Below are 27,549 nucleotides of genomic sequence, written 5' to 3'. Positions count from 1 at the left end.
TTTGATAGGATCTGGGAACAGTCAGGGCTTTACAGTACTTTTTTGTGGGTTTTTGGGTGGGCTTGATAAGAGCCATATTTAGAGGAAAACAAAGAGACATGGGTGAAAAGCATGTGCACCCTTCAATGTCTCAGCTCAAGTCTTGGCCTCTTAGAAGTTAATGTGAATATAGTACCACAATCACAGCTTTTGAAGGTACATTTGCCTTTATCAAAACAGCACAGCAGATTTCTGAAATTTGGCAAGCTCTATGTAGGATCCATAAATTAAGGTTTAGCTGCGCTGGCCATATTCTATGAAGAAACAAGAATGAATGATATTTTCCAATCTCATTTATAATTTAGAACCCAAAACTCAGTACCTATGCAATCAAAGATTTTAAAGTATTGCCCTATTTATCATGGTTTTGAAATATCTGTTTTTAAATTAATTAATGTTTTGAATAATGTATGCATACAATAAAATTTTAAACAGAAAAGAGATATACAGTGAAAAGAAAATCTCTTTCTCATCCTGTTCCCAGCTCCTCCTTTGTGGCTACCAGTGTTACTAGTTTCTTGTACATCTTTCTAGACTATGAGTACCATTTGTTTCTCAGTGGCTGTCCATGCTGTTCTGCATTTTGCATTTTCCTGTACTGGACATTGATTCATATGAATGCAAACAGCAATAAGAATAATGCTAGTTAAATTTTATTGCATGGTTACTATGAACTAGGCACTGTCCTAAGCACTTTACACACACACACATACACACACACACCCCCTTCTATATGGTTGGTAGTATTATTATACCAGATGAGGAAACTGAAGCCCAAGGAGATAAGGCAACTTACTTACAGTTCCATAGCTGGTCAACTCTGGGCAAAGCTTAGACACTTGGAGATGACTCATTCTTCTTAATAGTTATATGTAGCTATTCCATATTCTGATGTCAGTCCCTCGTTAGTGAGCAATTAAGCTGATTCAAGTCTTTAGCTTTTGTAAACAATACTTCCAGAATATCCTTCAAAATATGTCATTTCATACATATGAGTGTTTCTGCGTGGTGATTTTCTGGAAGTTAAATTTTTGAGGCAAAGAGTATATGCGTTTTAATCTTGATAGAAAGTGTCAACTTGCCTTTTAATGATGCACCAATAATTTTTCATAGCAGAGCTTAGTTTAACTGCTGCTGACCTAAAGACCTTCGTGCTTAAAATATACCTATTAGGTCCACATCCTTACCCACTGCCTGAGGAGGTAAACTAGGATGGCTTGTGCTTCTGTGGGCTTGGGTCTGGCACCCCCTTTTAACAGGAGGTTTTATTGGCAGAAGATAGGAAACCTAGGTCGTGATGACTGTGTTTCAGGCTCTGTATTAGATGTTTAAAATTCCAAGCATGCCTAAAGAGTAAAGGTCCTGTGTCATAAATAAGGAAACCAAAATTTAGAAAGGCACTTGGGGAAAGAACCAGGATTTTGACAGACTCCAAAATGTGGCTAATCATGATTTTATACCGTCTCCCCCTTAAAAATATACACTTATGTGTAGCCTTTGAATCAACTATTATTAGAATAGACTGATATGGTTACAAATAGAGTAATAAATATAACAGCTAAATCTAAATAGTGAGAGGGTTTTCTTTAATTATTACTTATCTCAAATGAATCAACCCTAGGCTAGAATGTAAACAGAAAAGTCTAAAATAATCCTATTATACCCTGTTACTGTATTCACTGAAGAAGACACTTTCTTTTCTTATCTCAAAGGTGATTTAAATTTTTTTTTTTAAAGGTCTGGGATCTCAATGGCTATTGTCACCACATACTAAATGTTGGGCAAGAGGGCGCTGTGGATATTTCACACATTCTGGTTGTTAAGAAGACAATCCTGGTTACAGGCTGGGACAGGTATGATGTGCTACATGCAAAATCATAGGAAGGTAAAAGGAGAAAGTTTTATTTAAATCAAAATCTAAAAGAAAAAACATATAAATCCTGACTGATTCTGAGTCTTTAACTTGCTGGTGACCTAGGTGTGTGAAACTACTTGGAAGTGACTGAATGCTTGTGAATAAAATATTTTAAGATCATGTAGCTTGAGTGGCTTTGAGAAGTCTTACAATGCTTTCTCCTGGCTTTGGGAATCTGTCTTTTTCTATAACCATTCCAGATAGAAACATAACACTACTTCCTGGGTATTAAATCCAAAAGTTTCCCAAATTTTATAGTCAATAAATTCTTAATGTGTAAATTGCATTCCTTCAACTGTAAAAGGAACCCATTCCTTCTTCTCTTGTTACTTAGTTTAAATTGCAGCACAAGAGGGGCAAGAACAGCCTGCTTAAGTCTGTGTTAGCACCTCCTTCACATCAGTGCAGAGAAGGGCCTTTCACAGCCCACTTATTGTTCTTAAGGAGCAATTTTTCCATTTCATTATAAGGAAAATTACTTTTCTTTCCTCTTTTCCTGAGAGAACTAAGGGATCATAAACAGGGCCTTTTCTAATGCATTGTATAAGCACTAGAAAAATTAAAGTGTGATATGTTTTGAAAATATATTGTCCATAAATTCAACTGTTCACAAAATATTGCTCTAATAGGTGATTTGCCCAAGGTTATTCGCTATAGAAATATTATCTTAATGGTTTGAAGCTATGATTAAATCAGATTTTATACCTAGAAAACCAGCAATATTTATTTGAGGATTTTTATCAGTCATAGGGAAGGCTTTTGTTTAGTGCAAATGTGAACACACAGACTAGAAAATATACTGCCACACAGCTTAGTTTTCAGGGGTAGTTTGACTATAAGGAAAGAAAGCATAGTTTAGATTATTCTGGGTGCTATTAAGAACTAATTTAATCATCCTCACCTTTGAGAGACAAAGCTTCTTCACATCCCTGGGAGCATTGTTAGTGACTCATAACCACTCCAGTAGACTATGGCCTGATGATCTCTATAATTAGGCTATGGCAATGAATAAGTGAAATTCTCTAATATCATGGCAGGATAGATGTGTAGTATACAGCTGAGCCACTATGAACTTTGAACATAACAAAAAAGAACTTTAAAAATTAATCAGTGTTAGTCAAAACTATGGAGACACCATTTTCTTAGTTATATTTTTTTAGACATCCAGGGTTAGAAATAGCATCAAATGTAAGTTTTTTTATTGGTTACAGGGGGAGATTTTTAAAGATTAGATATATAGAGTCATCTAAAAGTAGTTTAAAGGAACACCCAATGATCTAATCTGTATTGGTGGGTGGTCACTTTCTGTAATGTTCGGGAGGAATTTTGGGGAAGATCGAAATGAGTGGGGGAAACCTTATCACTCCTCTCATTTTCCTCCATGTTTTCCATCTTCCTCGAGTTTGTCGGGACTTGGATCCCGTAGGTGGAACTGAGAGTTGAATGAATGCATTCCCAGTTATATTGTTTTACTTTCGTGTTGATGAATTTAAAAATTATATTTCCTAAGTAGAAGGTCCTACATTAGGATTAGGATTTTGCAGGATCTTTGCAGGGCCTTTTTTTTTTTAACCAAGAGGCATTTAACAAAAGAGGCAAGAGAACAGGTCAATTGTTTGGTTATGGCTTGGGGAGGATGGTCCTTTAAGCCAACTCCATAATAGTTTAGTGATTTGAGAAGAAATAACTGGAAGATTGACAGTCAGCTTATTAAGCTTTCTTTAAAACCCAGAGGAGGCTGTTAAGTTATACTGTAACTTTAACTTTAGGTTCTATTTAAATAAAGAAATTGGTTTGATAATTCTGCCCAAGATGGAATAGAAATTACATTATTGAGTTAGGTGCATAAATATACCATGCAATTTATTTTATTCATAGTGCTTTGTAGCGTTACACACTTTACATACGTTATCTAACCTAATCCTTAGCTTTATCTTGGAAGGTAGGCAATATTTTATAGATATCGCAAACCTCTATCTTCAGCTCTTATCTCTCTAAGCTCCCTTATCTGTTTGCTTGCTGGATGTGTCTGACTGCAATCCCAAATTCTACATATTCTAAACTGAGTGTATTACTCATTCCCTTTCCCCAAACCTGCTTCTTCTCTTAGATTCGGAGCTTCAGTTAATAGCTAGACATCCTGGTCATCCACCTCGGTTTTCCCTTCTTACTCAACTTTACAACCAAGTCCTCTCTAAACCTTATCTATTTTATAATCTAAATATTTTTCAAATCTGTTCCCATTACTCCTAAACTGTATAATTCAGAACATCATTTCTACATAGATGAGTATTGTCACAGCCTTCTCATTTGTCCTTTCCTCTAGTAACGCCTCCCTTTTAATTCTTAAATAGATTTGCTCATTTTAATGATTTATACAATGCTTTCTTTCTACAGTCAGGTCCGTCTATGTCACTTCCTTGTTTAATACTTTTTAAAGTGTCTCCAAAAAAAAAAAAAAAACCCAAAAACCCACACAGCTCTTCCTGGCCTGGACTTCTTCTGAGCTTCACACTCAGCCACTCTTGTATATATTCTAAACTCAGATAGCAACCTGCTGTCAGAGTGTTTCTGTACAAACTGTACTGTTTCACACCCCCATGCCTCCATTCTCTCCCCTTGTCTAGAACTCTCTCCAAATATTTTTCATGTGGCTAATGTTTATTCCTCTTTCAAGTCTCATTCATATATTTCTCCACAGAACATTTCTCTTTACTCCCAGAGTGGAAACATGCCCCCTTTTGTCTTTGTGCTATTTCATTTTCTGCATTTTATTTAACCTAGGAATATATATATATATAGCATTTAATAAATGGGTATACATATGTATACATTTAATATATATATAAGTGTCTGGTACTTATCAGATGCTCAACGATATTTGTTGAATGAGTTAATTAACGTTTATTGAATAGACACGGAAGCTGAGGATTACAGAGATTGATTACCCATTAATTACACTCTGAATTAGATGAAAGCAGAGTAGATACTCAAATCTATTCCCGCCTTACAGTATGCCAAAAAGCTAAGTATTACCAATTCTCTTTCACAAAGGAGAAAGCAAGGCTTGAAGAGGTTGGGTAGCCTGGCCGGAGCTAGTAGGCAGCTGAGGTAGAATTCTATGCCAAAGTCCATTCTCTTTCCATCACTCCTGAGTTACAGATGCAGTCATTAAATGATGAAAGATCAATTATATTCTTTTAAATAAGTAATTTGACTGAGTAGGTTGGTCATGTCAATCAAAGCTTAGTTTTGTGCATTTGAAGAGACACATAAACAAACACATATTATCAACTTAACAATACCTCAGAATTTTAGCTTACCGTGATTTTTCCCCTTTCCTTTTCACAAATGTCTTTATAAACTGCACCTAGATGGAAAGCATGGAGTTAGGAACAATGACGGACTGAAGGTGAAGAAGCAAGATTCCTTCTCTCAAGGGCATCACATTCTAATTGAGGAGTCGACGCATACAAGGCAGGATATAGAAAAGGCCACTGTGAAATGGTCCTAAGCAAAGCCTGAATCAGCGAGCCCGTGTTGGTTTTTTAGAAATATGACCATTCCTATCTAGAGAATATTTTCATCAGAAAAAAGAAACCCCAAGTTCAGAACTTCTAGAAATATGTTTCTTAACATCTTAAGCAAAATATACTTAGAGATAAAGTTGTCAATTGACATAGGGTCAGTTTAAAAATACCTGGTTAAATACTTAGCCATATTTATGTTGGTAAAACTAACAATGATCAATTATCTTTGCACTTGTTTAAAGTAGTCATGAAATATGTATAGTTCTTGTGAAATCAAATAATCATAACAGTTTAAGATTTTATCTTATTTTTATCTTAATTTTATGCCCTAAAATTCCATGATTCTATATTTACAAATCTCTGTAGAAATAAACTCAAACTCTTTGTTTTCCCCACTTTATTTCTTTTCTTTCAGATAAAGAAGAAACCTCTATTTATGAATGTTTTATTTCTGTCAAATATCTAGACTTACACAAATACAGAAAAAAGGATCTTTCAAATAATTCTAAAAATATTGATAGTAACCTCCCTCGCAGAACTCTTTAGAAAGTAGATGTTCAATAAATAGCCGTTGATATAATTTTATTTCGAAAAGTATTTTTGAGGGAAATGAGATTAGGGATTTGAAGTTCCTCAACAATAAAACTTATCTATCACAAGATATTAAATTCTTAATACGTGCCTTGCTAAGGAACTATACATAATCTTATATATGACTCAATCAGTTTCTATTATTAGGATAAGACTCAGAATGAAAACTTCCAAAGTTGTGACTTATTCTGAATAATCTTGTTGGAGGCTAGAAGGGGGTGAGTATGTTTGAAACTCACAAATAACCCTCAAAACTAATTTTCAGTATCCAAAATTGGACTCCACAAATTTTAGGAAAAAGAATAAAAATGAACGGATTTATTTTTAACTCATTCTCTACCTTTGAGGTAACCTTTTTAGCCTAAAAAGCAATGGATCAAACAAGGATAGCAAGACACGAGCAATTAACCTCCAGGGAACAAAGTTGACTGTGTTCCTTTCTTCTCACCATGATAATTTCTGCATGAAAAATTATGGTAAAATTTATCTTCCTAACTCATCCTAAAAGAGGTTATTTTTTAAAACATTAAAAAAAATTTTTTTGTACTTGACAGGTAAACTAATTTTGTTTTCACAGAACTAGTCATCATATCCAAATTCTGAATTAGGGATGAGGTCGTCATCACAAGAAGACACGGTGACTCAGTAGCAGTACTCCCAGGTTTCAGATGTGAGGTGTGGAATAGAACTAGTAAACTCCTTCAGTGTCAGAAAGAGCAAATCTCTCAGACTCCTCAAATGGCCTAAAAATGGGCTCATTCTGCACTTCAGTTTTACTCTTGGCAAAAGTACAAGCCTAAAGACAAGTTATCTTGGAAATGTACAAAGTGAGAAATACAGTGTGGATCCTGAAGTTATTTTAAGGATAACTGTCATTCCAAATGAAAGTTTCAGGTTAGGTTTCACAGGAAAGGTGGCAGCGAATTAGTTTCTCACCATTTTGACACACAAGGTCAAATATCAGAAGGGCTACTTTTTACACCATCTTATGAAAAGGACTTTGTGCCTTTGGGTGGTACTCCCTAAATATATCTAGTTAACATGGACAGCTGGGCAAAAAGGCATGTGACATGGAATTTTGGTGGAGAGATAATAGAAGAGATATGGCGTGACCTCTTCCCTTTCACTCCCACCCTCACACTCTCCTTTCCCAAAGGGTAACCTCTTCAGCCAAACTTACCAATAGGCAGAGAGAAAATTATAAGTATATACATATAAAGCTATTATGAGATTAATGACAATTTCAGAACTGAAAATTACCTTATTTATATTATCTTTTCTTGCTAAGCCTTATATTAAAATTATTAAAATAACAGTAATATTAAATTACTGATTTAAAAAATAGAATAATTCATATATTGATTCAGCAAATTTTTATGAAATGCCTATTATTTTCTAGGTACTATTCTAGACACTACTGATGCTGAGGGGAAAAAACAAAGCCTTTGCTTTCCTAGAGCTTATTTATGGTAGGAAAGACAGAAAAGAAACAGACGAATAGATATAAACCTCAATATCACATAATGATAATATAATAAAGAAAAACGTTGTAGATGAAAAATGAGAGACTCAAGGAAGAGTCTTTAGCTTGGCTGGTCAGGGAAGGCTTACCCAGGAAGGTAACATTTGAGCAGAAAATTTTTCATTCATTCATTTGGCAAATATTTATTGAATAGTCAATATATGTAGGTCACTATGAGTGCTACTGTAGGGTTGTAGAATAAGACGCAATCCCTGGTTTCTAAGAGTTTACAATCTAGCAGAGACTATATAATATTAATTATCGTAATTAAAATGTAAATGATCCATGCTCCCAATGCAGGGGGCCCAGGTTTGATCCCTGGTCAAGGAACTAGATCTTGCACGCTGCAACTAAAAACCTGCACGTGGCAATGAAGATCCTGAGTGCCACAACTAAGATGCAGGGCAGCTAAATAAATCATTCAATAAATAAATAAATATATTTTTAAAATGTAAATGACATAAGAGGCCAGAAGAGGGAAATACTTCTTTCAGTGCTGGTTATTAAGGAAGCCTGCAGAACAAGATAGGCCGTAACGAATGGGTGTGTTGGCAGGTATAGATGTGGGTCTGTGTGTGAAAGGAAATCCATGTAGGGATGGAAGAGCCCATCATGAAAAAAAACAAAGCAAGCTAGAAATGCAAAGGGTACTTAGAGAGCAGTAAGAGTACTGCTTAGCTTGAACATGAGATGTACTTTAGAAACAGCCTCTGAATACTCCTAACAGCTCCAAACAGCTCCTGCAAGCAAGAAAGTTATTTGAAACCTTGTATTCTATCTATAAAATTCTAGGTGAATTTTGCATTCTATTACATTAATTCATCTATCCTTATTTTAATATAAAAATATTTTCCCCAAAACCCTTTGAGTAAAATGAACACTTTGGAAGTTGTGCCGTATTTACCCTGTGGCTTCCAGTAGCCCTATCAATTATTTAGCTGGACAGTCACATTTTACTTTGAAAACCAAGGATAGAAGAATAAGGGGAAAAATTCTGAAAAAGTTGATTGGATCCAAATATTATTGGGTCTTGAATAACAGGCTCACACTTCTGAATTTTGTCATGTAGGAAATGGAAAAACTAAGAAATGCTTTTTAGCAGGGCATTAGCCTTATTTTTTGATCATGCTGTTTCCTCACTCTACCTAGAGTGACTTCCTCTTCCAAATCTTACCCATCTATTATGGTCCAGCTCAAAAATGACCCCTTCACTCAGGCTTTTGTGATTTCTACACCTGGATTTCCAAGGCAGTTGATCAGTACTTCCTTGACACAGCACATTTCACTGTGCATTTTAGTCATTTTATGTTCATGGTTCTGTCCCCTGCAGCACCATGAACAGGGACTTCCAAGGAGAAAAAAAGAAATGCTTGTAGAATGAATATATAGTAAGAGCTCCTGAATGGAGTGATTAATCTGGTTGTAGGATGAAGAAGGTACCAGAGGTGGGTAGCCTAGAGACAGTGAAATTGATTAAGAAGCTGTTAAAAATTTTCAACCACGAGCTAGTGAGTGCTGAGGTAGGAAACTGTAGTTGGTTATTTAAAATAAAAAGGAAGGAATGAATATGTAACATATCACAGAGGAAGCATCTGAGTATTTTATTTGACTAGGGAAGAGAAAAACATGCAGGAAGTTAGAATTCTGGTCTAGTAACCTTTGGGAATGTAGGGAGTCCTCCTGTGGAGGCAAGATGGAAAATTTGGATTTTTGATGTTGCTGATGGTAACTATAGTGGAACTCAGCTGTTGAGTGGGAACGACTCAACACTGGAGAAGGTTTTAAACGTGGATAAATCTGAGAGCCATTTGTACAGAAATGAGACTGGAAATTACGGTGGTACACAACATCTCCCAACAAGCCCTTTTGAGCATAAAGAGGGGAGTGGAGAAATAACAGTAAGTAAAGTCCACATTAAAAGGAGAAAGAAAGAGGGAAGGGAAGTAGAGCACAAGGAATGAAAGGTCAGGGAGGCAGGAAGAGAAGCAGGGTGTTTGGAAACAGATGCGTTTCCAGGAACAAGCTCACATCCATCAGAAGGTGAGGAGTATACCGGCAGGGCAATTGGCAGACCTTTAGCTGGGGCGGAATAGAAGCAAGGTTTCAGAAAGGTGAGGGAAGGGAGAACATGGGTGGAGACATCTGTAACCAAGCTTGGGGTTATAAATGCTCCTTTGAAATGTGTGTGGCTCTGGAGAGAGGGAGAAGCTTACCAGAGGCTGGTAGCCAGAGTTGAGATCAAGAGAAAACAGGGTGGCCCTGTAATTTGTTGCCCACATAATTTAATTTTAGGCTCCTCCCTTTCCCACCAGGCACCAAGCATTTCATTCTCTGTCCCTTCTGGTCTGTCCTCAAATTCACCAGTAGTGCCCCAGGATACTGACCTTTTACAAACTACTATTTCTGTTGAAAATATATCTGTCCTCCATCCTATTCCTTTGAAGTGGCATTTTCAAGTTCCACAGTAGTAGTTCCTCAAGATACTGTATAAGAAAAGACTTTGGTCAAATAAGTCTGGAAAATGCCACAGGGAATGTGAACCTGTTAACGGTCCTGAAAGCTCTGATGAAAAGAAACCTCAATGATTTTGTTTAAACTATCAAATATTATTTGTTCACAGGCTCTGCCCTTTTTTTTGTTACTGTCACAAAACTCTTGGTGGTTCCATGTTGGAGAAATTTTGTTTTAGGGTCTTGGTGGTGGATAATTAATCTGATAAATGTATACATGGTGGGTGTTAATGATTGTGGAAGGAAGATTAACCTTCTGATATTAAATATTTATAATTTACCAGAGAACTTAAGAGAGAATCCAAAAGGAAGTTCAGTGTGGGAATTCAGCCTTGTGGATGACAAATAGGGATAAAACTTTGGGTAGCATTGCCTTTTAGACCTCTCAAAGCACACCATCCAAGTGCATGATGGCTACTCAATATCTATATCACATTTATATCTTCAGCTAAATGCTATATCCTTTTTTACTAGGGCTATTACTGTGTTTCGACCTCAGAACTTCAATCAATGTTTCATCCAGCCTGAAGAATGGAAGGGAGGAATACAGCACCATGACGATATACTATGTGCTGCATTTTTACCTCCGCAAACTCTTGTTACAGGTTAGGTGAACCTTTACTTGACAATCAACGGTGAAAGTTTTTGTTTGTTTGTTTGCTTTTGCCTCAGTCACTTTGAAAAAGCCTTTTCTCCACCGCAAAATGAATAGATTTCTTAAGGAAGTAGTCCTTGCACTTAAAGCTACTCTTGGTCCTTATTTCTAAGGCCGTATGATAGTGGTTATGACCATCAGCTCCTGAGCTTGGCTACCTGGCTTCAGATCCTGGTTCCACCACTTGCCACTACCTCATATTGAGCAAGTGATTTAAATTCTAAATTATAATTTTCTCTGATTAATAATAATGTATCAATATCTTGGTTTATGGTGAAGATTGCGTAAGGTAATCTGTGTAAGGGTTTAACTCAGCACTCACAATCGCATCAGTAAATACTAATTTTTATTTTCATTGTCCTTTTTTGAGGAGCAGTGTTAGGGTCATTGGTACAAACACTCAGATGTTTCATAATAAGAACACATTAACCCTTTGGCACAATTTAGTCTAAATAGTGTTGGTTAAGGACCGGTCTCACAAAATGTCTATAAATCAAAGCTCTTGAAAGGATCCATGGGCATACTTTGATGTGACATATTAAAGAGGATCAGAAATTGTCGAATCATTTGCAGCCAAAGAAAACAACTTATAAAGACAGATTGCACCATGAAATTATCAAGTCCATATTTTGACAGCCCCAATTTTTTTTATAGAACCAAAAAAAGTCACCAAATAAGAGGAATGAAAAATTACATGAAAAGAGCTAGGATATCTATGAGGTGTTACAATATGAGGTTTCCTGCTCTAACTACACTTAAAGTTTTGTTGTTTTCAGAACTTGCCTGATGATTTTCCAGTGTGTGTTGGGGGGCAACTCTGCAGTTGGATTTGCTATATAGCTGCTGGAAGTCTATCCCTGCAGCAAGTATCACATATGTGATGGAGACAAGTAATGTTATGTAGTTGTTATTGAACCAGTGTCATAAAATACCATTGTACTTGGGGGAATGAATAATCTCTTCATTCATTCTCATCTGTTACATCATATGTGAATATTTATGGTCAAACGTTTTGCAAGGGAAGCATTTTAAAATGATAGGAGAATGTGGATACTCCCATGGACAGCTAATCCATGGAAACCCATCATCCTTGGGCAGTTTGTGAGTTACACATGTTGCTCTCTCCAGGACAATACAGAGTTCAGTATGCATTACTCTCTTCTCTCTCCAAATCTCAAGTAAGACACCATCAGTACATCCCACTCAGCTCTTGTCTTCCACTCTCTGCTTGATGTTGGCGCTCTGCTCAGTAGTGAGCTGTTCTCACTGGGCTGCTGAGAGCAGTGGTATAGGCATGGATTGCTCTTCCCAAGACAGGCTTGTTCAGACTTAGCCTCACTATTTGGGCTTCTCTAAGTTTTCTGTGATGAGCACTCGGAAAGAACTTTGCGTAGGGAAAGTTTTAGAATTGCAGAAAGCAACATTTAATAAAGGACCCCAAACAGAAGGAATACAAAGAACACACACATACACTAGAAGAATGTAGGAAATGGAAACCTAGAGGAACTTAATTTGCTTGCCCTCACTCAATAACAAACAAATATGATAATTATTAACACTTTTTCAGTATTTGTAATATGCTAGGCACTATTCTAAGTGCTAATTCTTCACCACAACCCTATGAGATAAATAGAATTGCTAACCCAGTTTTATAGGTGAATAACTTGTGGTATCAGGTAGAGTTAAATGACTTGCCCAAGGTTACACAGCTAGCAGGGGGGAGAACCAGCACTCAAACTCAAGCTGTTTAATTAACAAAGCTTTGATTCTGAATGCTTTATTACTATAAAATAAAAAAGATATAACAATAATCTCTATCGCACTTATTAGACAGGCACTTCATGAAGTTTCTAAGTTCTAAAGTTTAATAAAAACACTAGTTTGAATGACCATTCATGTCTCCAAACATATAGTGCGAACTTAAAAAGTGCCAGATTCCGTGTAAGTTACTATGATCATGATTTCCTCTAGTTGCTGTTGTTCATATTTTCTAACTTTCTGGCAATTTCTGTTCTGTCTTGGTTCATACAGGAAGTTACGATGGAGAAATTGTCCTGTGGAACAGTAGCACAGAAAATGCTCACTACGTCCTCCACCCTGATTATCAGAGGCTGCTAAAATCAAAATCGGGTGAGTGTAAGTGTACAACTAAAACAATGTGGCTGAGTGCAGCCACAGCAGGCCTGGTTGTTTGTACATGGACTTGCTGCAGCTTGCTCCTAAATGATAGATGATTGGCTATAAGCACAAGGGATTAGCTATATCGTTGTCTTGTCAAAGTGACTAAAAAGAACCTTGAGATTTACTTGGCTTAGCAAATTCTCCATTGCTTGCCATTCCTTCTCTTTATGCTATGTCAGCATTTCTGAATTACTGACAGCAGAGAGCAGGCCTCTCATTTTTATCTAGTTTATTTTTTGCCAATAAACCTCGCCAAATTGCTTTTGGCTGAACCTTGGGCACTCCTTGGTAGGAAAATGGGAACTCGTGTTCACTTGCTAGGCCGCTCAGGCTCAATCCAGAGCTTGTATTAAATATTATGCCACCTGGAAATCTTAAATTATTTCTTGGTTTAGAAACCTGTGAGGAGCATTAGGTGGGAGTATATTGTATTTTATGGGAATTTAGCAGAGCAGATGAATATTTTATACTTAAGGTAAATGTCTTGACAATTGCCTTTCACATTTTATTTTAGTTTCCTTAGATACTAAAGGTTTTTCCATAGACTAATTTATTTGGGTAATAAATATGTCATTCCTCATGGCCCAGTGAGGTTCTGTTGTCTCCACTGGATAAACTCAGAGAGATGAATTAGACCTTATGAAAGGACTGGTCATCAGACACAACTCTGTATGTGTGTGTGTGTGTGTGTGTGTGTGTGTGTGTGTGTGTGTGTGTGTGTGTATGAGAGAGAGAGAAGAGCTGAGGGAGTGATTTTTTAGGCCCAAGATGACTAATTTAAGAGATTTAGAGCTTACTTGGCTGCAGGCACAAAACTCTGACCTGCTTTATGTACAAAGAGCTAATCATGAGCGCTCATCTGAACCATTCGTGGAGAGGGTGGAATTCTGCCTTTGTGTCCACATTGGTCCTCAGGAGAGCACAGTCTTGTTCTAATAGCAAACCTAACTGTGGCTGTGATTAAAAACACAGACAGACAGATAGGAAAGAAAAGCAGATACTATCTAATTTATAAAAGACACAAGAGGCATTGCCATAGATTTCTTGCTTAGAAATGTTGAAGATACTTCTGTACAGATTTTTCATAGCTACGTTCACACTACTTACAGATTCTGAGACGGATGTCCCCAGCTTTTATTACTGTGGCCTGGAGATGAGAGCATTAGGTAACTGAAGTACATTAGGAATATCTTTTCCAGGGTAACTCATTAACAAATAATATTGCTTAAAAATGATCATTTAAGTACATTACATAGTCATTGTATCTCATGTTCGTTAAATTATTTGCAAGCTTAATATTAATGAATAATAAGTTGAAAATGCCACGATATTAGAATCACACATTTCTTGAACATATCAGGATCTCTAAGATGTTAGCAGGGAGGCTTCCCTAGTGGTTAAGACTCCGTGCTCCCAATGCAGGGGGCCTGGATTCGATCCCTGGTCATGGAACTAGATCCCGCATGCTGCACCTAAGAGTTCACATGCGGCAACTAAACACCCTGCACGTGGCAGTGAAGAGTCTGCATGCCTCAACTAAGACCTGATGCAGCCAAGTAAATAAATACTTTTTTAAAAAAAGATGTCAGCAGGGACTACAAAATGAAGTCCCTATTAATTAATATCAAGGGAAAACACAGTAAGTGTGTATGGAGTATGAGAAACAAAAAAGAATCAAATAATCCTTGAAGTTGGGGTTGAGGAAGAGAATAGCACGGGGCTCCGCGGTTGCTAACTGGAAACCTATTATGAGCTTTGCTGGAGTCTTTGGAGACTGTGGTGGGGGTGGGCCTGTTGTTTTTCATAAGTGTTTTGTTTGAAAAGCATATGTCTGTTCATTCAGACACCTGGCTTGTCTCCATCTCAGATATAGAGCCTCAAAATCTTCTTGGTGCTGAGAGGAGCCACTCCACTCACCCCACAGCCGATCAGGCCACCCTGGGAGCCTGTTCCATTGAGACGGATGCTGAGTGCAATAATGCCGTTATGAGGCTTTGCTTCCTTGAAGCAAGAAAAAACATCACAGTGACAGGTAACATATATATTTATATTTTGACTGTAGACTGCTTTGATATATCATAGAATGTTGGAAGAGGGAACAAGAAAGTTCAATCTAATCTGATCTAGGTCTTGTAGAGTTTGGCTGTGTCTAGCAAGCAGTGAGCACTGGGTCACAGGAAGCCACAGGCCGTGGCAGAGAAGGGTAGGGTTCGGGAGGATGGGTCCAGGAGCAGGAGCTAGACCAGACTCCACAAGCAATTTATACAGTGCTGCGTATGTCAGGATCAGAGTGAGAAAACTCTGGGCAACAATCAGAATGGGTATGCTAGCCATGGTGCAGAGATTTGGTACCGTAAAAGGCACAGCGAGATATATGCTCCAAACATAGGAGCCAAAGCTTAAGTCTATATGGGACAGAAGGGTTGTGTCTGAAACGACCACACTGGCACCTGTTATCAACATGGGCTAGGAGAAAATAATGAGAAACTTGGAGATCGGGGGCAATAGCGAAATTTGAGATAGCTGCTGCTGACTACTGATCCCAGGTCAAGAGAGCTGCCTGCTCTGTCTTAAATTTTTTGCAGGCGGCTATGGGTCATGCTTCGGGTGTCTTTACCAACTGTGCATCCTTTCCAGAATAAGTCAGAGTTCTGGTGAGAGCTTCTTCTAAGATGTATGCTAACATATGATTTACCATAGTTATTTGATATTATAATAGATGAAATAACTATTTGTTTAATTTCCCCTTTGTCTTCAATGGCTGTGTTAGTGTGGTGTTGATGTGGTCTGCATCTTCCCAAAATAAAAATCTGCTTCTGAGAACAATACATATTTTTGACCTTTCATCTAAAAAAAGTTTTTAATTTTAGAAGTATTTTTCCATAACATTAGGAATCTAGACATGCATATGTTATATGATTGAAAAAAGAAATAAACATATCTGAACCATATTCACTTTCTCATATTCAATTTGCAGATGGAAAATCTGCCTGATTTTCATATAAAATTTTTCTGCATTAAAACTCAATGAAGGTATACCCTTACAGAGTTTTAGAATCATCGTGGAATATTTAGAATAGAGCTTGAAACAGTTAGATTCTAAAACTTTCTATTTTCCAGAATGTACTTATACTCACAAAATGACCTATTATCCTGAAATTGCTCTCATTGCCTCAACACTAATTCTTCTTAATGTTATCAGTATTCCCAAATTGTTTCCACTGGAGCGGCTACATACCATTATTTCTACCTTAAACAGATCTGATTGTTAATAGGCAGCACATTTGTGAAGCAAATTGGAAGTCATCTACAGATTTATCAAATAATAATAGGAACTTGGCCACAGAAGAATAATTTAGGTAAAGTGCTTCTAAAAGCATATAAAAATGGAAAATGAAAAGGTTAGTTCTAGGCCTATGAACCAAAAAAGTGTTCCATAAGGACTTACAATGAATTCTTGATGAAAGATTAAAAAACAAGCTCATAAGCAGATTTCTAAGCATACAGCTACATAGAGAAACCAATAGCTATGATGCTATAACTACATGTGTGCATCCAGCTCTGTGCGTGAGGAAGTTTACTTCTTTGGTATATGTGTCCAATGGGCAATTAAGAAAGATGGGTTTTATGTAACTGGAATATTATCATAACGTTGAAATTAATATTTTGTAAGTTTATTTGGAGTAACCAATCAATCCTATCAAAATTTAAAAACCCAACAATATCAAAATAATGAATGAAGGAGTGGTAAATAGATTTTATGGAACATCTTACACGTCCTATCTCATTTAATACTCAACACAAATCACTGAAAGTATCACAGGGTTTTTTCCAGTTTACATCTGAGAGAATCAGAGTGCTGGTAATTGATCTCGGGGCTACCCATCTCTCCAACATGCATGTGCTTTCTACAGGGAAAACCAATGAGGAGGTTGTTTCTTGTGTTTGTGGTTCCCTAATGAGGTGTTCTGTTACATATCAGGGGGAGCCAACCTAGTGTCGTGTGGAGGATCTGGGTTTGTCAGATTCTGGGATACATTGAAGAAGCGACTTCTGGCTGAATTTTTGGCTCACAGTGGAGTTGGTTCCATTATTATGTCTACTGACAAGTCAAATCGATACCTCGCTACGGGCGATCTTGAGGGGTGGTTGAAAATCTGGAATATAGAGGTACATTGAAAAAATTCTCACATTATCTTTATTATTTTTTATTGCCTTTCGTTGCAGATAACTATGAATCAGGTCTTGTCTGTTTTCTAGATAATGGAAGAAACGATCAATCTGAGTATTTTGAAGAAAATATATGTATTGATCAGAGACTTATTTTAAGTAATTCATGGGGAAAAACAGATTTTTCTCAATATTGAAAATCCTCTGTTAATATATAGTCAAGTCAGTCCCCCAATTTAGGAATGCAGTATTGTCAGTAAGGTACCATGCATTGCTTGAGAATAAATAGTTGATATGCCTTATTTGAAATGAAACTGTAAACATAGTTTAAATAGAGTCCTGGCCTTTCATCTAACATTATTGTCATCCTCAGTTAGTTTGGGATTTTTGTATCACTGATTACCTGCTCAATTTTCTAATAATACTATAAAATAGTATAACATGTGACTACCTATGCATGATAACGTTGATCAGCTTTATCAAATAACTGCTTTACTGTTGTTTTTCTTTCCATCCTTCCCCTCCCCCTCCTTCTTCTCTTTCCACTTCTCAAGTTCATCAAATCAGTCAGAAACTTTATTTTGAATGTTAATACCATTTTCCTAACCTCTGTTATCATGAGCTATTCTTTTGCATTTGTATCACAGATTGCTGTTCCCAAATGTACCTTTTTCAATTTCCGTATCAGAGTTAAAAAAAAAAGTGTTATATCACTGCAATCTTTTAATATTTGGACATTTTAGAATTCTGGCATTTCTTTTCATTCAGGAGTACTGTCTTAATTCCAGTGAGAACAAACTCACACAGGCCCCAACTCTGATAAGATCCTTCCGACCTCACGAAGACTGGATAGGTTCCTTGGAGATGTGTGAGCCGGGCGGCCGCTTACTGGTTCTCTCTGCCTCTGCAGACTGCAGCATTTGTGTAACGGATGTCTGCGGTGCTCCTGTCCAGATCTTTGGTCAGGTAGAAATATTGTTTCTTTATTATTCTAATATTTACTTGACATTTAGTATGAACTTGGCCTGATTTCCATTTGAATCTCATCAGCTATTAAAGTTCATTAGTCATGAAAGAACTAACTTCCATTTCTGGAACTGTAGCTCCAGGCCTCCCTTATTAACCATGGCAGTTCCATCAAGTGGCGGACACTGGAGACATGAAACGATGGGGGAATCTGTGCAGCTCAAAATGTACCAGGATTTCTGAGAAAAATTTCTCCTCCAAAATAAGTGGATCCCTTCAATTTCAAAATTTAGTAGAAATATAATACAATGTGGATAAATTGACTGCATTATTATTAAACAGATAGATGACTGCGACAGTCAAGTAATAATCAAATATAGAAAATTTTAGAAAAAGCAAACTTTTCTGTTCGTTGTCTGATTTATTCCTGCCAAAACAACAATTGCTAATGTTTGCTGAGTTTTTCCTGTTCTAAGATCTCTACATGAATTATTTCATGTGATCTTCACAATTGCCTGTCCCTGAGGGAGGAATGCTCATTATTCCTGTTTTACACATGAGGAAACAGAGGCACAGAGAATTTGAATAAGTTGCCTGAGCTCACAGAAGCTGATACATGGAAGAGTTTGGCGTTTGACTCAAGCTGGCTCATTTCAGAGCTCATGCTTTTAACCCCTTCCTCCCATGAAACTTAGCTCTGATTTATACCTGCATATTAAAAAAGTGGAGATGGGGGCATGGAAGAAAGAAAATATTTAGTTTCACATTTCTTTTCTTTTTTCCATTTGTTTTCATGGGAACTCAGCTCCTGTTCCCTTTGTGCTTTGGGGGACAAAATACCAGCTTGATCTGTTTCAAACACTACTATTCAGACATGGTGGTGTGAGCTTACCCTGGAACCTCAGTTTCTGTCTGGCTGGTTGACTTGGTCCTATTCATCAGCCTTGGGTGCCACTCTCATACCCTGGGTACGGTGATTCTCTTCATGCCGGAAGACAAAGTCTGTCGTTGCTCCTTTTGTGGAGTCAGCTTGAAGATGTCAACCTTTGTGGACAGAATTCTGTACAGCCCTTTAGGACATGGAGAGAGATGATAAATCAGAAAATGATGGTAAATTGGGCAGGTGGACTGTATTTGGCTGGGTAATGTGGGAGTCTCCATGTGACACCCGAGAGCTGTACAGCCTCTTCTGCTCTGTAAATAAGGCAAGTGCTAGACTTTTCTCAAGAAAAAAGTGTCTGAGTGGGAACTCAAATGGGTGTGTGGGCAGGTGTGGTGAGAGAAACAGTGTGGGGCACAGCTGGCATGCTGAACACGAAGGGAGTTGAAAAGCTGCTTGTGGCAGTTGGAGAAGTTAATGCAACGCTGACACTGCTATATGGCCATGCCACATGGGCTCTGGTGAGATGAGGTGCAAAGAAACAGAGTGTCATCAAGCAGGTGCTGTCTGGAGTATAAGTCCCTTAGATGATGCTGAAGAAAAAAATAGGACTGTTCTAGGTGCGGGTGCCATACAAACTGTGTCCACCAAACACAGTCTGTACCAAAATTTTATTTTAATTAAGAAAAATGTGTTAGTAAAACTGTTCATTCTACACCTTTGATAGTTTCCCTTAGTTGTTTTGTAAAGTCTTTTGTATTTCAAAGGACTTCAGCCTCAGAAAACAGTTTGGTTTTTTCCCCTTCTGTTCAAGACAGGAAAAGAGCCACCAGAGCTGGGTAGTTTTGGAAAGTAAAGGCTAGCAAAGCGGGGGACAGCTGGGTTTTCTAGTTCCTTCTGCCTGAGCTTTAAATTTTTTTAAGGACTCACTTTTATCAAGCTGTTTTGGATATGGGCACTGCTAGTTCCAAGGGCCACAGGAGGCAGCGGGAGGGGAGGGGAATGGAGAGGAGGGGGAGGAAGAAAGAGAGAAAATTAGCAGATACTGGAAAAAAGCAACAGTGAATGTCCCCCTCATAGTGCAAGAAGAGACATCCTTTCACAGAAAGAACAGAAAGATATGGGAGGCAGATGGAAATACATAGATAAGGAGAGACTCCATTCGTAACTATAACTAGGATCAGAACAATTTTTCCTGAACCAACTTGATTTGTACACTGTAGTAACTTTTGACCTACATGTGAATGTTGCATTTGTCTCTTAGTTGAATTAATTCTGTCCTAGCAGTTATAAAACCAAAAGGAAAAGCAATCATGTATTTTAATTTCCTACATTACAGCTTCATTTTCCAATCACATTCAGTCTGGTTAAAGTATTCAAAATTTAGTGCAATGTGATTCAATATATTTCATAAAAGAAGATTCTTTTTAATAACTGTGAATCAGTTTTATAACATTGCTATCGATCTGAGGTTGGATTTTTAAAACTGGTGTGCTATATCTATTTCTAGAGTTGGAGATGGGGTAGGGATGATTTATCTGTAGAGATTCATTTATCCCAGGAAACTGTCAGATGATCGTGGTATAAAAAGAAATTCGTTGATGCCTGCCCTTCTTCAGTGCCCATCTCAGCACTAACTACCGTTGTGCTGGGCAGAGTGTGTACTGGCTCCCCTCCTCAGCTGATTGCTTCAATGCCCAGTGACTTCGGTTGAGCCTGTTCACCCAGTGTTTAAAACTTGATTTAGTTGCCCACGTTTAAACATTAAGAGGTTTCACATAAGATCCAGATTTCTTGCTTCTCTGGAAAAGAACACACGTCATTCCCTGAGAGTACCTATGGCCGCCTTTATGGAAAATTGATTCTCTCTGAGTCAGTGTCGTCTCACCTTTCTTTCCCATTTGCCTGTGAACACTGAGGTTGACTTTCATTTGCTATTTATCATCTTACATGAGACTTGATTTATTCATTGACACTATCTTCCTGGCCCCAGTGGGCATTTTACTTTCTAAATCCTTCTGATAAAAGTTGATCAGTGTGTAGGCCAGTCAGATGTGCTGGGGATTCCTAATGTTCCCTCATATCACACTGGCTGTGTTCCATGTTGCATTCCTGTGGATGCAGTGTGAACTGATAGAGGACAAGGAGATTGCTTCTGTATTTAAAACATAAAACAGGGCTTCCTATGGCGCAGTGGTTATGAATCTGCCTGCCATTGCAGGGGACACGGGTTCGATCCCTGATCCAGGAAGATCCCACATGCTACAGAGCAGCTAAGCCCGTGCGCCACAACTATTGAGCCTGCGCTTTAGAGCCCGTGAGCCACGACTATTGAGCCCATGTGTTGCAACTACTGAAGCCTGCATGCTTAGAGTCCGTGCTCTGCAACAAGAGAAGCCATGGCAATGAGGAGCCCGTGCACCACAATGAAGAGGAGCCCCTACTCACTGCAACTAAAGAAAGCCTGTGCACAGCAAAAAAGACCCAACACAGCCAATAAAATAAATAAATAAATAAATAAATAAATAAATAAATAAATAAATAAATAGATAAATAATAAAACAAACAAATTGTCAATGGGGAGGTCTTGCTAGATGGATACAAATTAAGAATCGTAGCCAAGATCTGTGAAGACTGTCATATAACATATATATTTTCTGGGGAAAAGTACTCAATAATTGGACTGGCTTTTGAGATATTGGAAGGGAAAATGCAAAGAAAGTAGTTGTATGAAAAATTCTGACAATTATTCACCAAAAGCTTTGTTTTTCTTTTTAGAAAATATATCTTCCTATTCAGGATTTTTAATGTGGGAATGTCAATTTTTTGGTAGTTCATTATTATCCCTTTAGAAAATTTCTTATCACACATCACTTTCTAACTGTATTAAAATTACGTCTATATGTCTCTCTCCCTTATAAGACTGTAAAGTCCTTGAGTTCAGGAACCATGTCTTCTTCATTTTTTTGGTGTCCCCAGGGCTTCAATTAATAATCTAGCATATGGTAGACACACATAAATGTCCATAAAAAATACATTTCGTAAAATAAATCTATTTTTTTTAGGCAAAGCATTGGCAACTTGAGAACTGTTTTTCTCTTCCTAAAAGAGACACTAATTTAATGGAAAATGAGATTCAAGAGAAAAGCATAAAGGAAATTCCTTTACTTTCTAAGGAAGAATCATGTTTAGACCCATCGAAACATCCTCTACTTGATAAGAAAAACAAAGATTCAGCGTACAAGTAAGTTCATCTTACCTGTAAATGGTAAAATTGTCCCCAGATTCCTGCTGTGTTCTGTGGAATGTCCAATGACTACCTCAAGATTTCGCTAACATTTTGATCATTGGTAGGGGTGTGTGTGTGGCAAGGGGAGAGCTTATGTTCTCAGGGTGGTATCTGATTTTTATTTCTTGTCTCTGTTAGATTCTTGATTTCTATTCTGTCTTCTAGTCTTTTGTGTCTACTCCATTATCAACCTAATTTTGGAAATTAACTCTTTTCTTCAAAAGCAATATATGTGTGTATATGTGTATGTATGTATGTTTCTAGCTACCTACCTATCTATTTTAGAATGTATGTCAGATTTTACTCCTGGTTTTGGTAAGACACACAGAGGTTTATGTGACAGAAGTTTAAAGAGCTTGACTTTGAGGACTGGCATCACTCTCCTTTTATGACTTCTAGCCTTTCCTCCCTGTTGTTCAGCAGTTTCTTCTCTTCACACAACTCTGATGGATCCCATTCTTACGTTCCTCTAACGCTGATGTCAGGCAGTTTTGTTTCTTTCATTTCCGATATTATTGCTAACTCATGCTATCATAACTTCACCTTTCATAGTGAACATTTTTTTTGAGAAAACAGTTCTATTCATTGTATTTTCTTTGATGCAATTGGCATTTTTATTATCATGTGCCTATATTACTTTTTTTTTAAGAACTTTTATTGAGATACAGTTAACAGATGTTAAACAGCATATATTTAGAGTGTACAATTTGGTATCCCAATCTCCCAATTCATTCCCCCCCAACCCTCCCCGCTTTGCCCACTTGGTGTCCATATGTTTGTTCTCTACATCTGCGTCTCTATTTTTGCCTTGAAAACTGGTTGATTTGCACCATTTTTCTATAGTCCACATATATGTGTTAATATATAATATTTGTTTTTCTCTTTCTGACTCATTTCACTCTGTATGCAGTCTCTAGGTCCATCCATATCGCTACAAATGTCCCAGTTTGTCTACTAACTTTGGGTTTTGTTTGCTCTTTTTTCTCTAGTTTCATTAGGTGTAAGGTTACATTGTTTATTTGGGATTTTTCTTGTTTCTTGAGGTAGGATTGTATTGCTGTAAACTTCCCTCTCAGAACTGCCTTTGCTGCATTCATAGGTTTTGGATCGTTGTGTTTTGTCATTTGTCTCTAGGTATTTTTTGATTTCCTCTTTGATTTATTCAGTGATCTCTTGGTTGTTTAGTAGCATATTGTTTAGCCTCCATGTGTTTGTGTTTTTTACAGTTTTTTTCCAGTAACTGACTTCTAATCTCACAGCGTTGTGGTTGGAAAAGATGATTAATACGATTTCAATTTTCTTGAATTTACCAAGGCTTGATTTATGACCCAAAATGTGATCTAACCTGGAGAATGTTCCATGTGCACTTGAGAAGAACCTGTAATCTGCTGTTTTTGAATGTAATGTCCTATAGATATCTATTAAATCAAGCTGATTTATTCTGTCATTGAAAGCTTGTGTTTCCTTATTAATTTTCTGTGTGGATGATCTGTCCATTGGTGTAAGTGGGGTGTTAAAGTCCCCCACTATTATTGTGTTACTGTCAATTTCCTCTTTTATAGTTGTTAGCATTTGCCTTATGTATTGAGGTGCTCCTATATTGGGTGCATATATATTTATAATTGTTATCTCCTCTTCTTGGATTGATCCCTTGATCTTTATGTAGTGTCCTTTCTTGTCTCTTATAACATTTTTTATTTTAAAGTCTATTTTATCTGATGTGAGTATTGCTACTCCAGCTTTCTTTTGATTTCCATTTGCATGGAATATCTTTCTCCATCCCCTCACTTTCAGTCTGTATGTGTCCCTAGGTCCCTAGGTCCCTATGTAGACAGCATATATATGATTCTTGTTTTTGTATCCTTTCAGCCAGTTGGTGTCTTTTGGTTGGTGCATTTAGTCCATTTACATTCAAGGTAATTATTGATATGTATGTTCCTATTACCATTTTCTTAATTGTTTTGTTTTTGTTTTTGTAGGTCCTTTTCTTCTCTTATGTTTCCTGCTTAGAGAAGTTCCTTTAGCATTTGTTGTAGGGCTGGTTTGGTGGTGCTGAATTCTCTTAGCTGTTGTTTGTCTGTAAAGCTTTTGATTTCTCCATCGCATCTGAATGAGATCCTTGCTGGGTAGAGTATTCTTGGTTGTAGGTTCTTCCCTTTCATCACTTGAAATATATCGTGCCACTCCCTTCTGGCTTGCAGAGTTTCTGCTGAGAAATCAGCTGTTACCCTTATGGGAGTTCCCTTGTATGTTATCTGTCATTTTTCCCTTGTTGCTTTTAATAACTTTTCTCTGTCTTTAATTTGTGTCCATTTGACTACTATATGTCTTGGTGTGTTTCTTCTTGGGTTTATCCTGCCTGGGACTCTCTGTGCTTCCTGGACTTGGGTAGCTGCTTCCTTTCCCATGTTAGGGAAATTTTCAACTATAATCTCTTCCAATATTTTCTCGGGTCCTTTCTCTCTCTCTTCTCCTTCTAGGACCCCTATAATGGAAATGTTGGTGCATTTAATGTTGTCCCAGAGGTTTCTTAGGCTGTCTTCAGTTCTTTTCATTCTTTTTTCTTTATTCTTTTCTGCATCAGTGATTATCACCGTTCTGTCTTCCAAGTCACTTATTCACCCTTCTGCCTCCGTTAATCTGCTATTGGTTCCTTCTAGTGCATTTTTCATTTCCGTTATTGTATTGCATATCTCTGTTTGTTTTCCCTTTAACTCTTCTAGGTCTTTGGTAAACTTTTCGATCTTTGCATCCAGTCTTCTTTCAAAGTCCTGGATCATCTTCACCATCATCATTCTGAATTCTTTTTCTGTAAGGGTGCCTATTTCCTCTTCATTTAGTTGTTTTTCTGGGGTTTTATCCTGTCCCTTCATCTGGTACAAAGTGCTCTGCTTTTTCATTTTCTCTATCTTTCTGTGGCTGTGGTTTTCAGTTCCACAAGACGAAATACTGCTGATACTGCTTGATACTGCTGTCTGTCCTCTTGTGGAGGAAGCTATCTAGGAGGCTCCTGGGTGCTTCCTGATGGGAGGGACTGATGGTGGGTAGGGGTGGGTGGGCGAAGCTCAGTAAGACTTTAATCTGATTTGGTGGGCCAAGCTCAGTAAAACTTTAATCTGTTTGTCTGCCAATGGGTGGGGCTGTGTTCACACCCTGTTGGTTGTTTGGCCTAAGGCCACCTAGCACTGGAGCTTAGAGGCTCTTTGGTGGGGCTAACGGTGGAGTCTGGGAGGGCTCATGCCAATGAGCACTTCCCAGATCCCCTGCCACCAGTGCCCCCATCTCCTTGGTGAGCCACAGCTGCCCCCCACCTCCGCAGGCAACCCCCAACACCAGCAGGTAGGTATGGTTCAGTCTCCTATGGGGTCACTGCTCCTTCCCCCTGGGTCCTGGTGAGCACACTTTTTTGTGTGTCCTCCAAGAGTAGAGTCTCTGTTTCCCCCAGTCCTGTGGAGGTCCTGCAATCAAATCCCACTGGCTTTCAGAGTCTGAGTCTCTGGGGACTCCTTCACCTGTTGCTGGACTCTCAGGTTGGGAAGCCCAATGTGGGGCTCAGAACCCTCACCTTAGTGGGTGGACTTCTGCAACACAACTGTTCTCCAGTTTGTAAGTCACCCACTCGGCAATTAGGGGATTTGATTTCAATGCGATTGAGCCCCCCTACCGTCTCATTGCGGCTTCTCCTTTGTCTCTGGATGTGGGGTGTCTTTTTTGGCGAGTTCTAGTGTCTTTCTGTCGATGATTGTTCAGCATTTAGTTGTAATTCCATTCTCTTGCAAGAGGGAGTGAGCGCATGTCCCCCTACTCTGCCTTCTTGATCCTATCTCTATATTACTTTTCTTGCGGTCTACAGAAAAATCGCATTAGAAAATACAGAGACTTCCTACATACCCCACCCTCAACCCACACAGTGTCATTTGTTACAATTGATGAACCAATATTGATACTTTTTTATTAACTAAAGTCTATAGTTTACCATAAGTGATACAGTTGATGGTTCTCTGATGATCCCACCCAGAGACATATGCATTGCACCTTTCTAAATTAATGCAGCCTTTGGCTAAACTCTTGGGGCTCAACCCCACCAGTTGGGGTTTTTCTGTTCCAGTCCCCTCATACTGGCAGCCTCCCCTCTTGCACAATTTCTCTTGGGTTAACTTCTGCTTGACCAATAGGAAGCTCACACATCCTTGCCACACCAACTGCTCCACAGTTACCCCTTCTCCTCTGGCTCACTGGTGTACTTTCAACCACAGTAGACTTTTTCAGATATTAATGAGTCATTGGTTCACTGTGTCCCTCTAATGGTTACCCCAGGGGGCATGTGTTAAGCTCTTTGCCTGGTTTATGTGAAGGGAAGCTAGAACTGAGGGGGAAGCATCCCTCCTCTCCCATGGGAGTAGTTCTCAGAGCACACCTACGACTTCCTCCAGTTTAATCCTCTCTTAGAATTTCTGCAGCTGTTTCTATCCTAGAGTGGTGGTTGACTTGAGCATCACAAGATCAGTTTTGGTGCTACCTCTTTTACAATGTGGGCCTGCACAGGGAATCGATCTAGCACCTCACTTTGAAACGTGGTAATACTTTTTACCTCTTAATTAATTAATTACTTTGCTTTCAGACTCTTTGGACCTCTGATGCCTAGGAGGTAAAAGAGGAAAAATTCCTTTTAAACATCCTATTACACTAAATTACCCTTTGGTATTTATTCTTCCATTTCCTTGAATTATGGCTTGCTGAAATGTCAAGTGGCATTTTACTTTTAGGCAGAAGAATCTTTCAATTTAGAAATATAGCATGACTGATCCTGTATAAGAATAGAATGCTAAGAATGGAAAGACTTGGCATACAATCACCTGCCCCTACCCAGCCACCCAACTAAAGCTTACAGATCAGAAAATAAAGTTACTCCTAGGTAACACAGATTGATCATTGTTTCTCTTCCCATGACACTCTTAGAAGAGTAAATGCACGTGTCACACATTCCTGTTTAAGTATTTCAGCCAAGATACTAATTTCCCATTCCTTATGACAAATTCAGTTATGCTTTTTTTTAAATTAGCCTTTCCTTAGATTTAAAAATTGGCACTTTGAAGTGTTTACATCTTTCCTGACATCTATCTCATCTTATTTTATTTCCTATTGTTCCATGACACTTTACTTGTATTCTGAAAATTAGTGCTGATGTATAGGTTCTTAAATTCACAGATTTCTCTTAAAACTAGAGCTTCGCATTCTGCCAGATTAAATAAGACTGCAGCAGAGTGATCTTCTCACCTTCATTATACATTTCTGTGGGCC

The 27,549-nt window shown here is 38.0% G+C and overlaps 1 protein-coding gene across 1 annotated transcript in view; it reads left to right on the top strand.

The window, feature by feature from the left end:
* The window catches only part of WDR49 (WD repeat domain 49), a 141,779-nt gene that overhangs the window by 88,338 nt on the left and 25,892 nt on the right, over positions 1 to 27,549 (top strand). The window contains exons 9-15 of the mRNA XM_057737806.1: positions 1,777 to 1,892; positions 10,582 to 10,712; positions 12,794 to 12,892; positions 14,811 to 14,975; positions 16,926 to 17,113; positions 17,882 to 18,079; positions 22,025 to 22,203. Coding sequence (XP_057593789.1) covers positions 1,777 to 1,892; positions 10,582 to 10,712; positions 12,794 to 12,892; positions 14,811 to 14,975; positions 16,926 to 17,113; positions 17,882 to 18,079; positions 22,025 to 22,203 — 1,076 coding nt within the window. The remainder of the gene's footprint in view (positions 1 to 1,776; positions 1,893 to 10,581; positions 10,713 to 12,793; positions 12,893 to 14,810; positions 14,976 to 16,925; positions 17,114 to 17,881; positions 18,080 to 22,024; positions 22,204 to 27,549) is intronic.

The sequence above is a fragment of the Hippopotamus amphibius genome, chromosome 6 (assembly GCF_030028045.1).
Source record: "Hippopotamus amphibius kiboko isolate mHipAmp2 chromosome 6, mHipAmp2.hap2, whole genome shotgun sequence".
Taxonomy (NCBI): domain Eukaryota; kingdom Metazoa; phylum Chordata; class Mammalia; order Artiodactyla; family Hippopotamidae; genus Hippopotamus; species Hippopotamus amphibius.
Note: the sequence above shows the minus strand (reverse complement) of the source record. Positions and strands in the feature narration are given on the sequence as shown.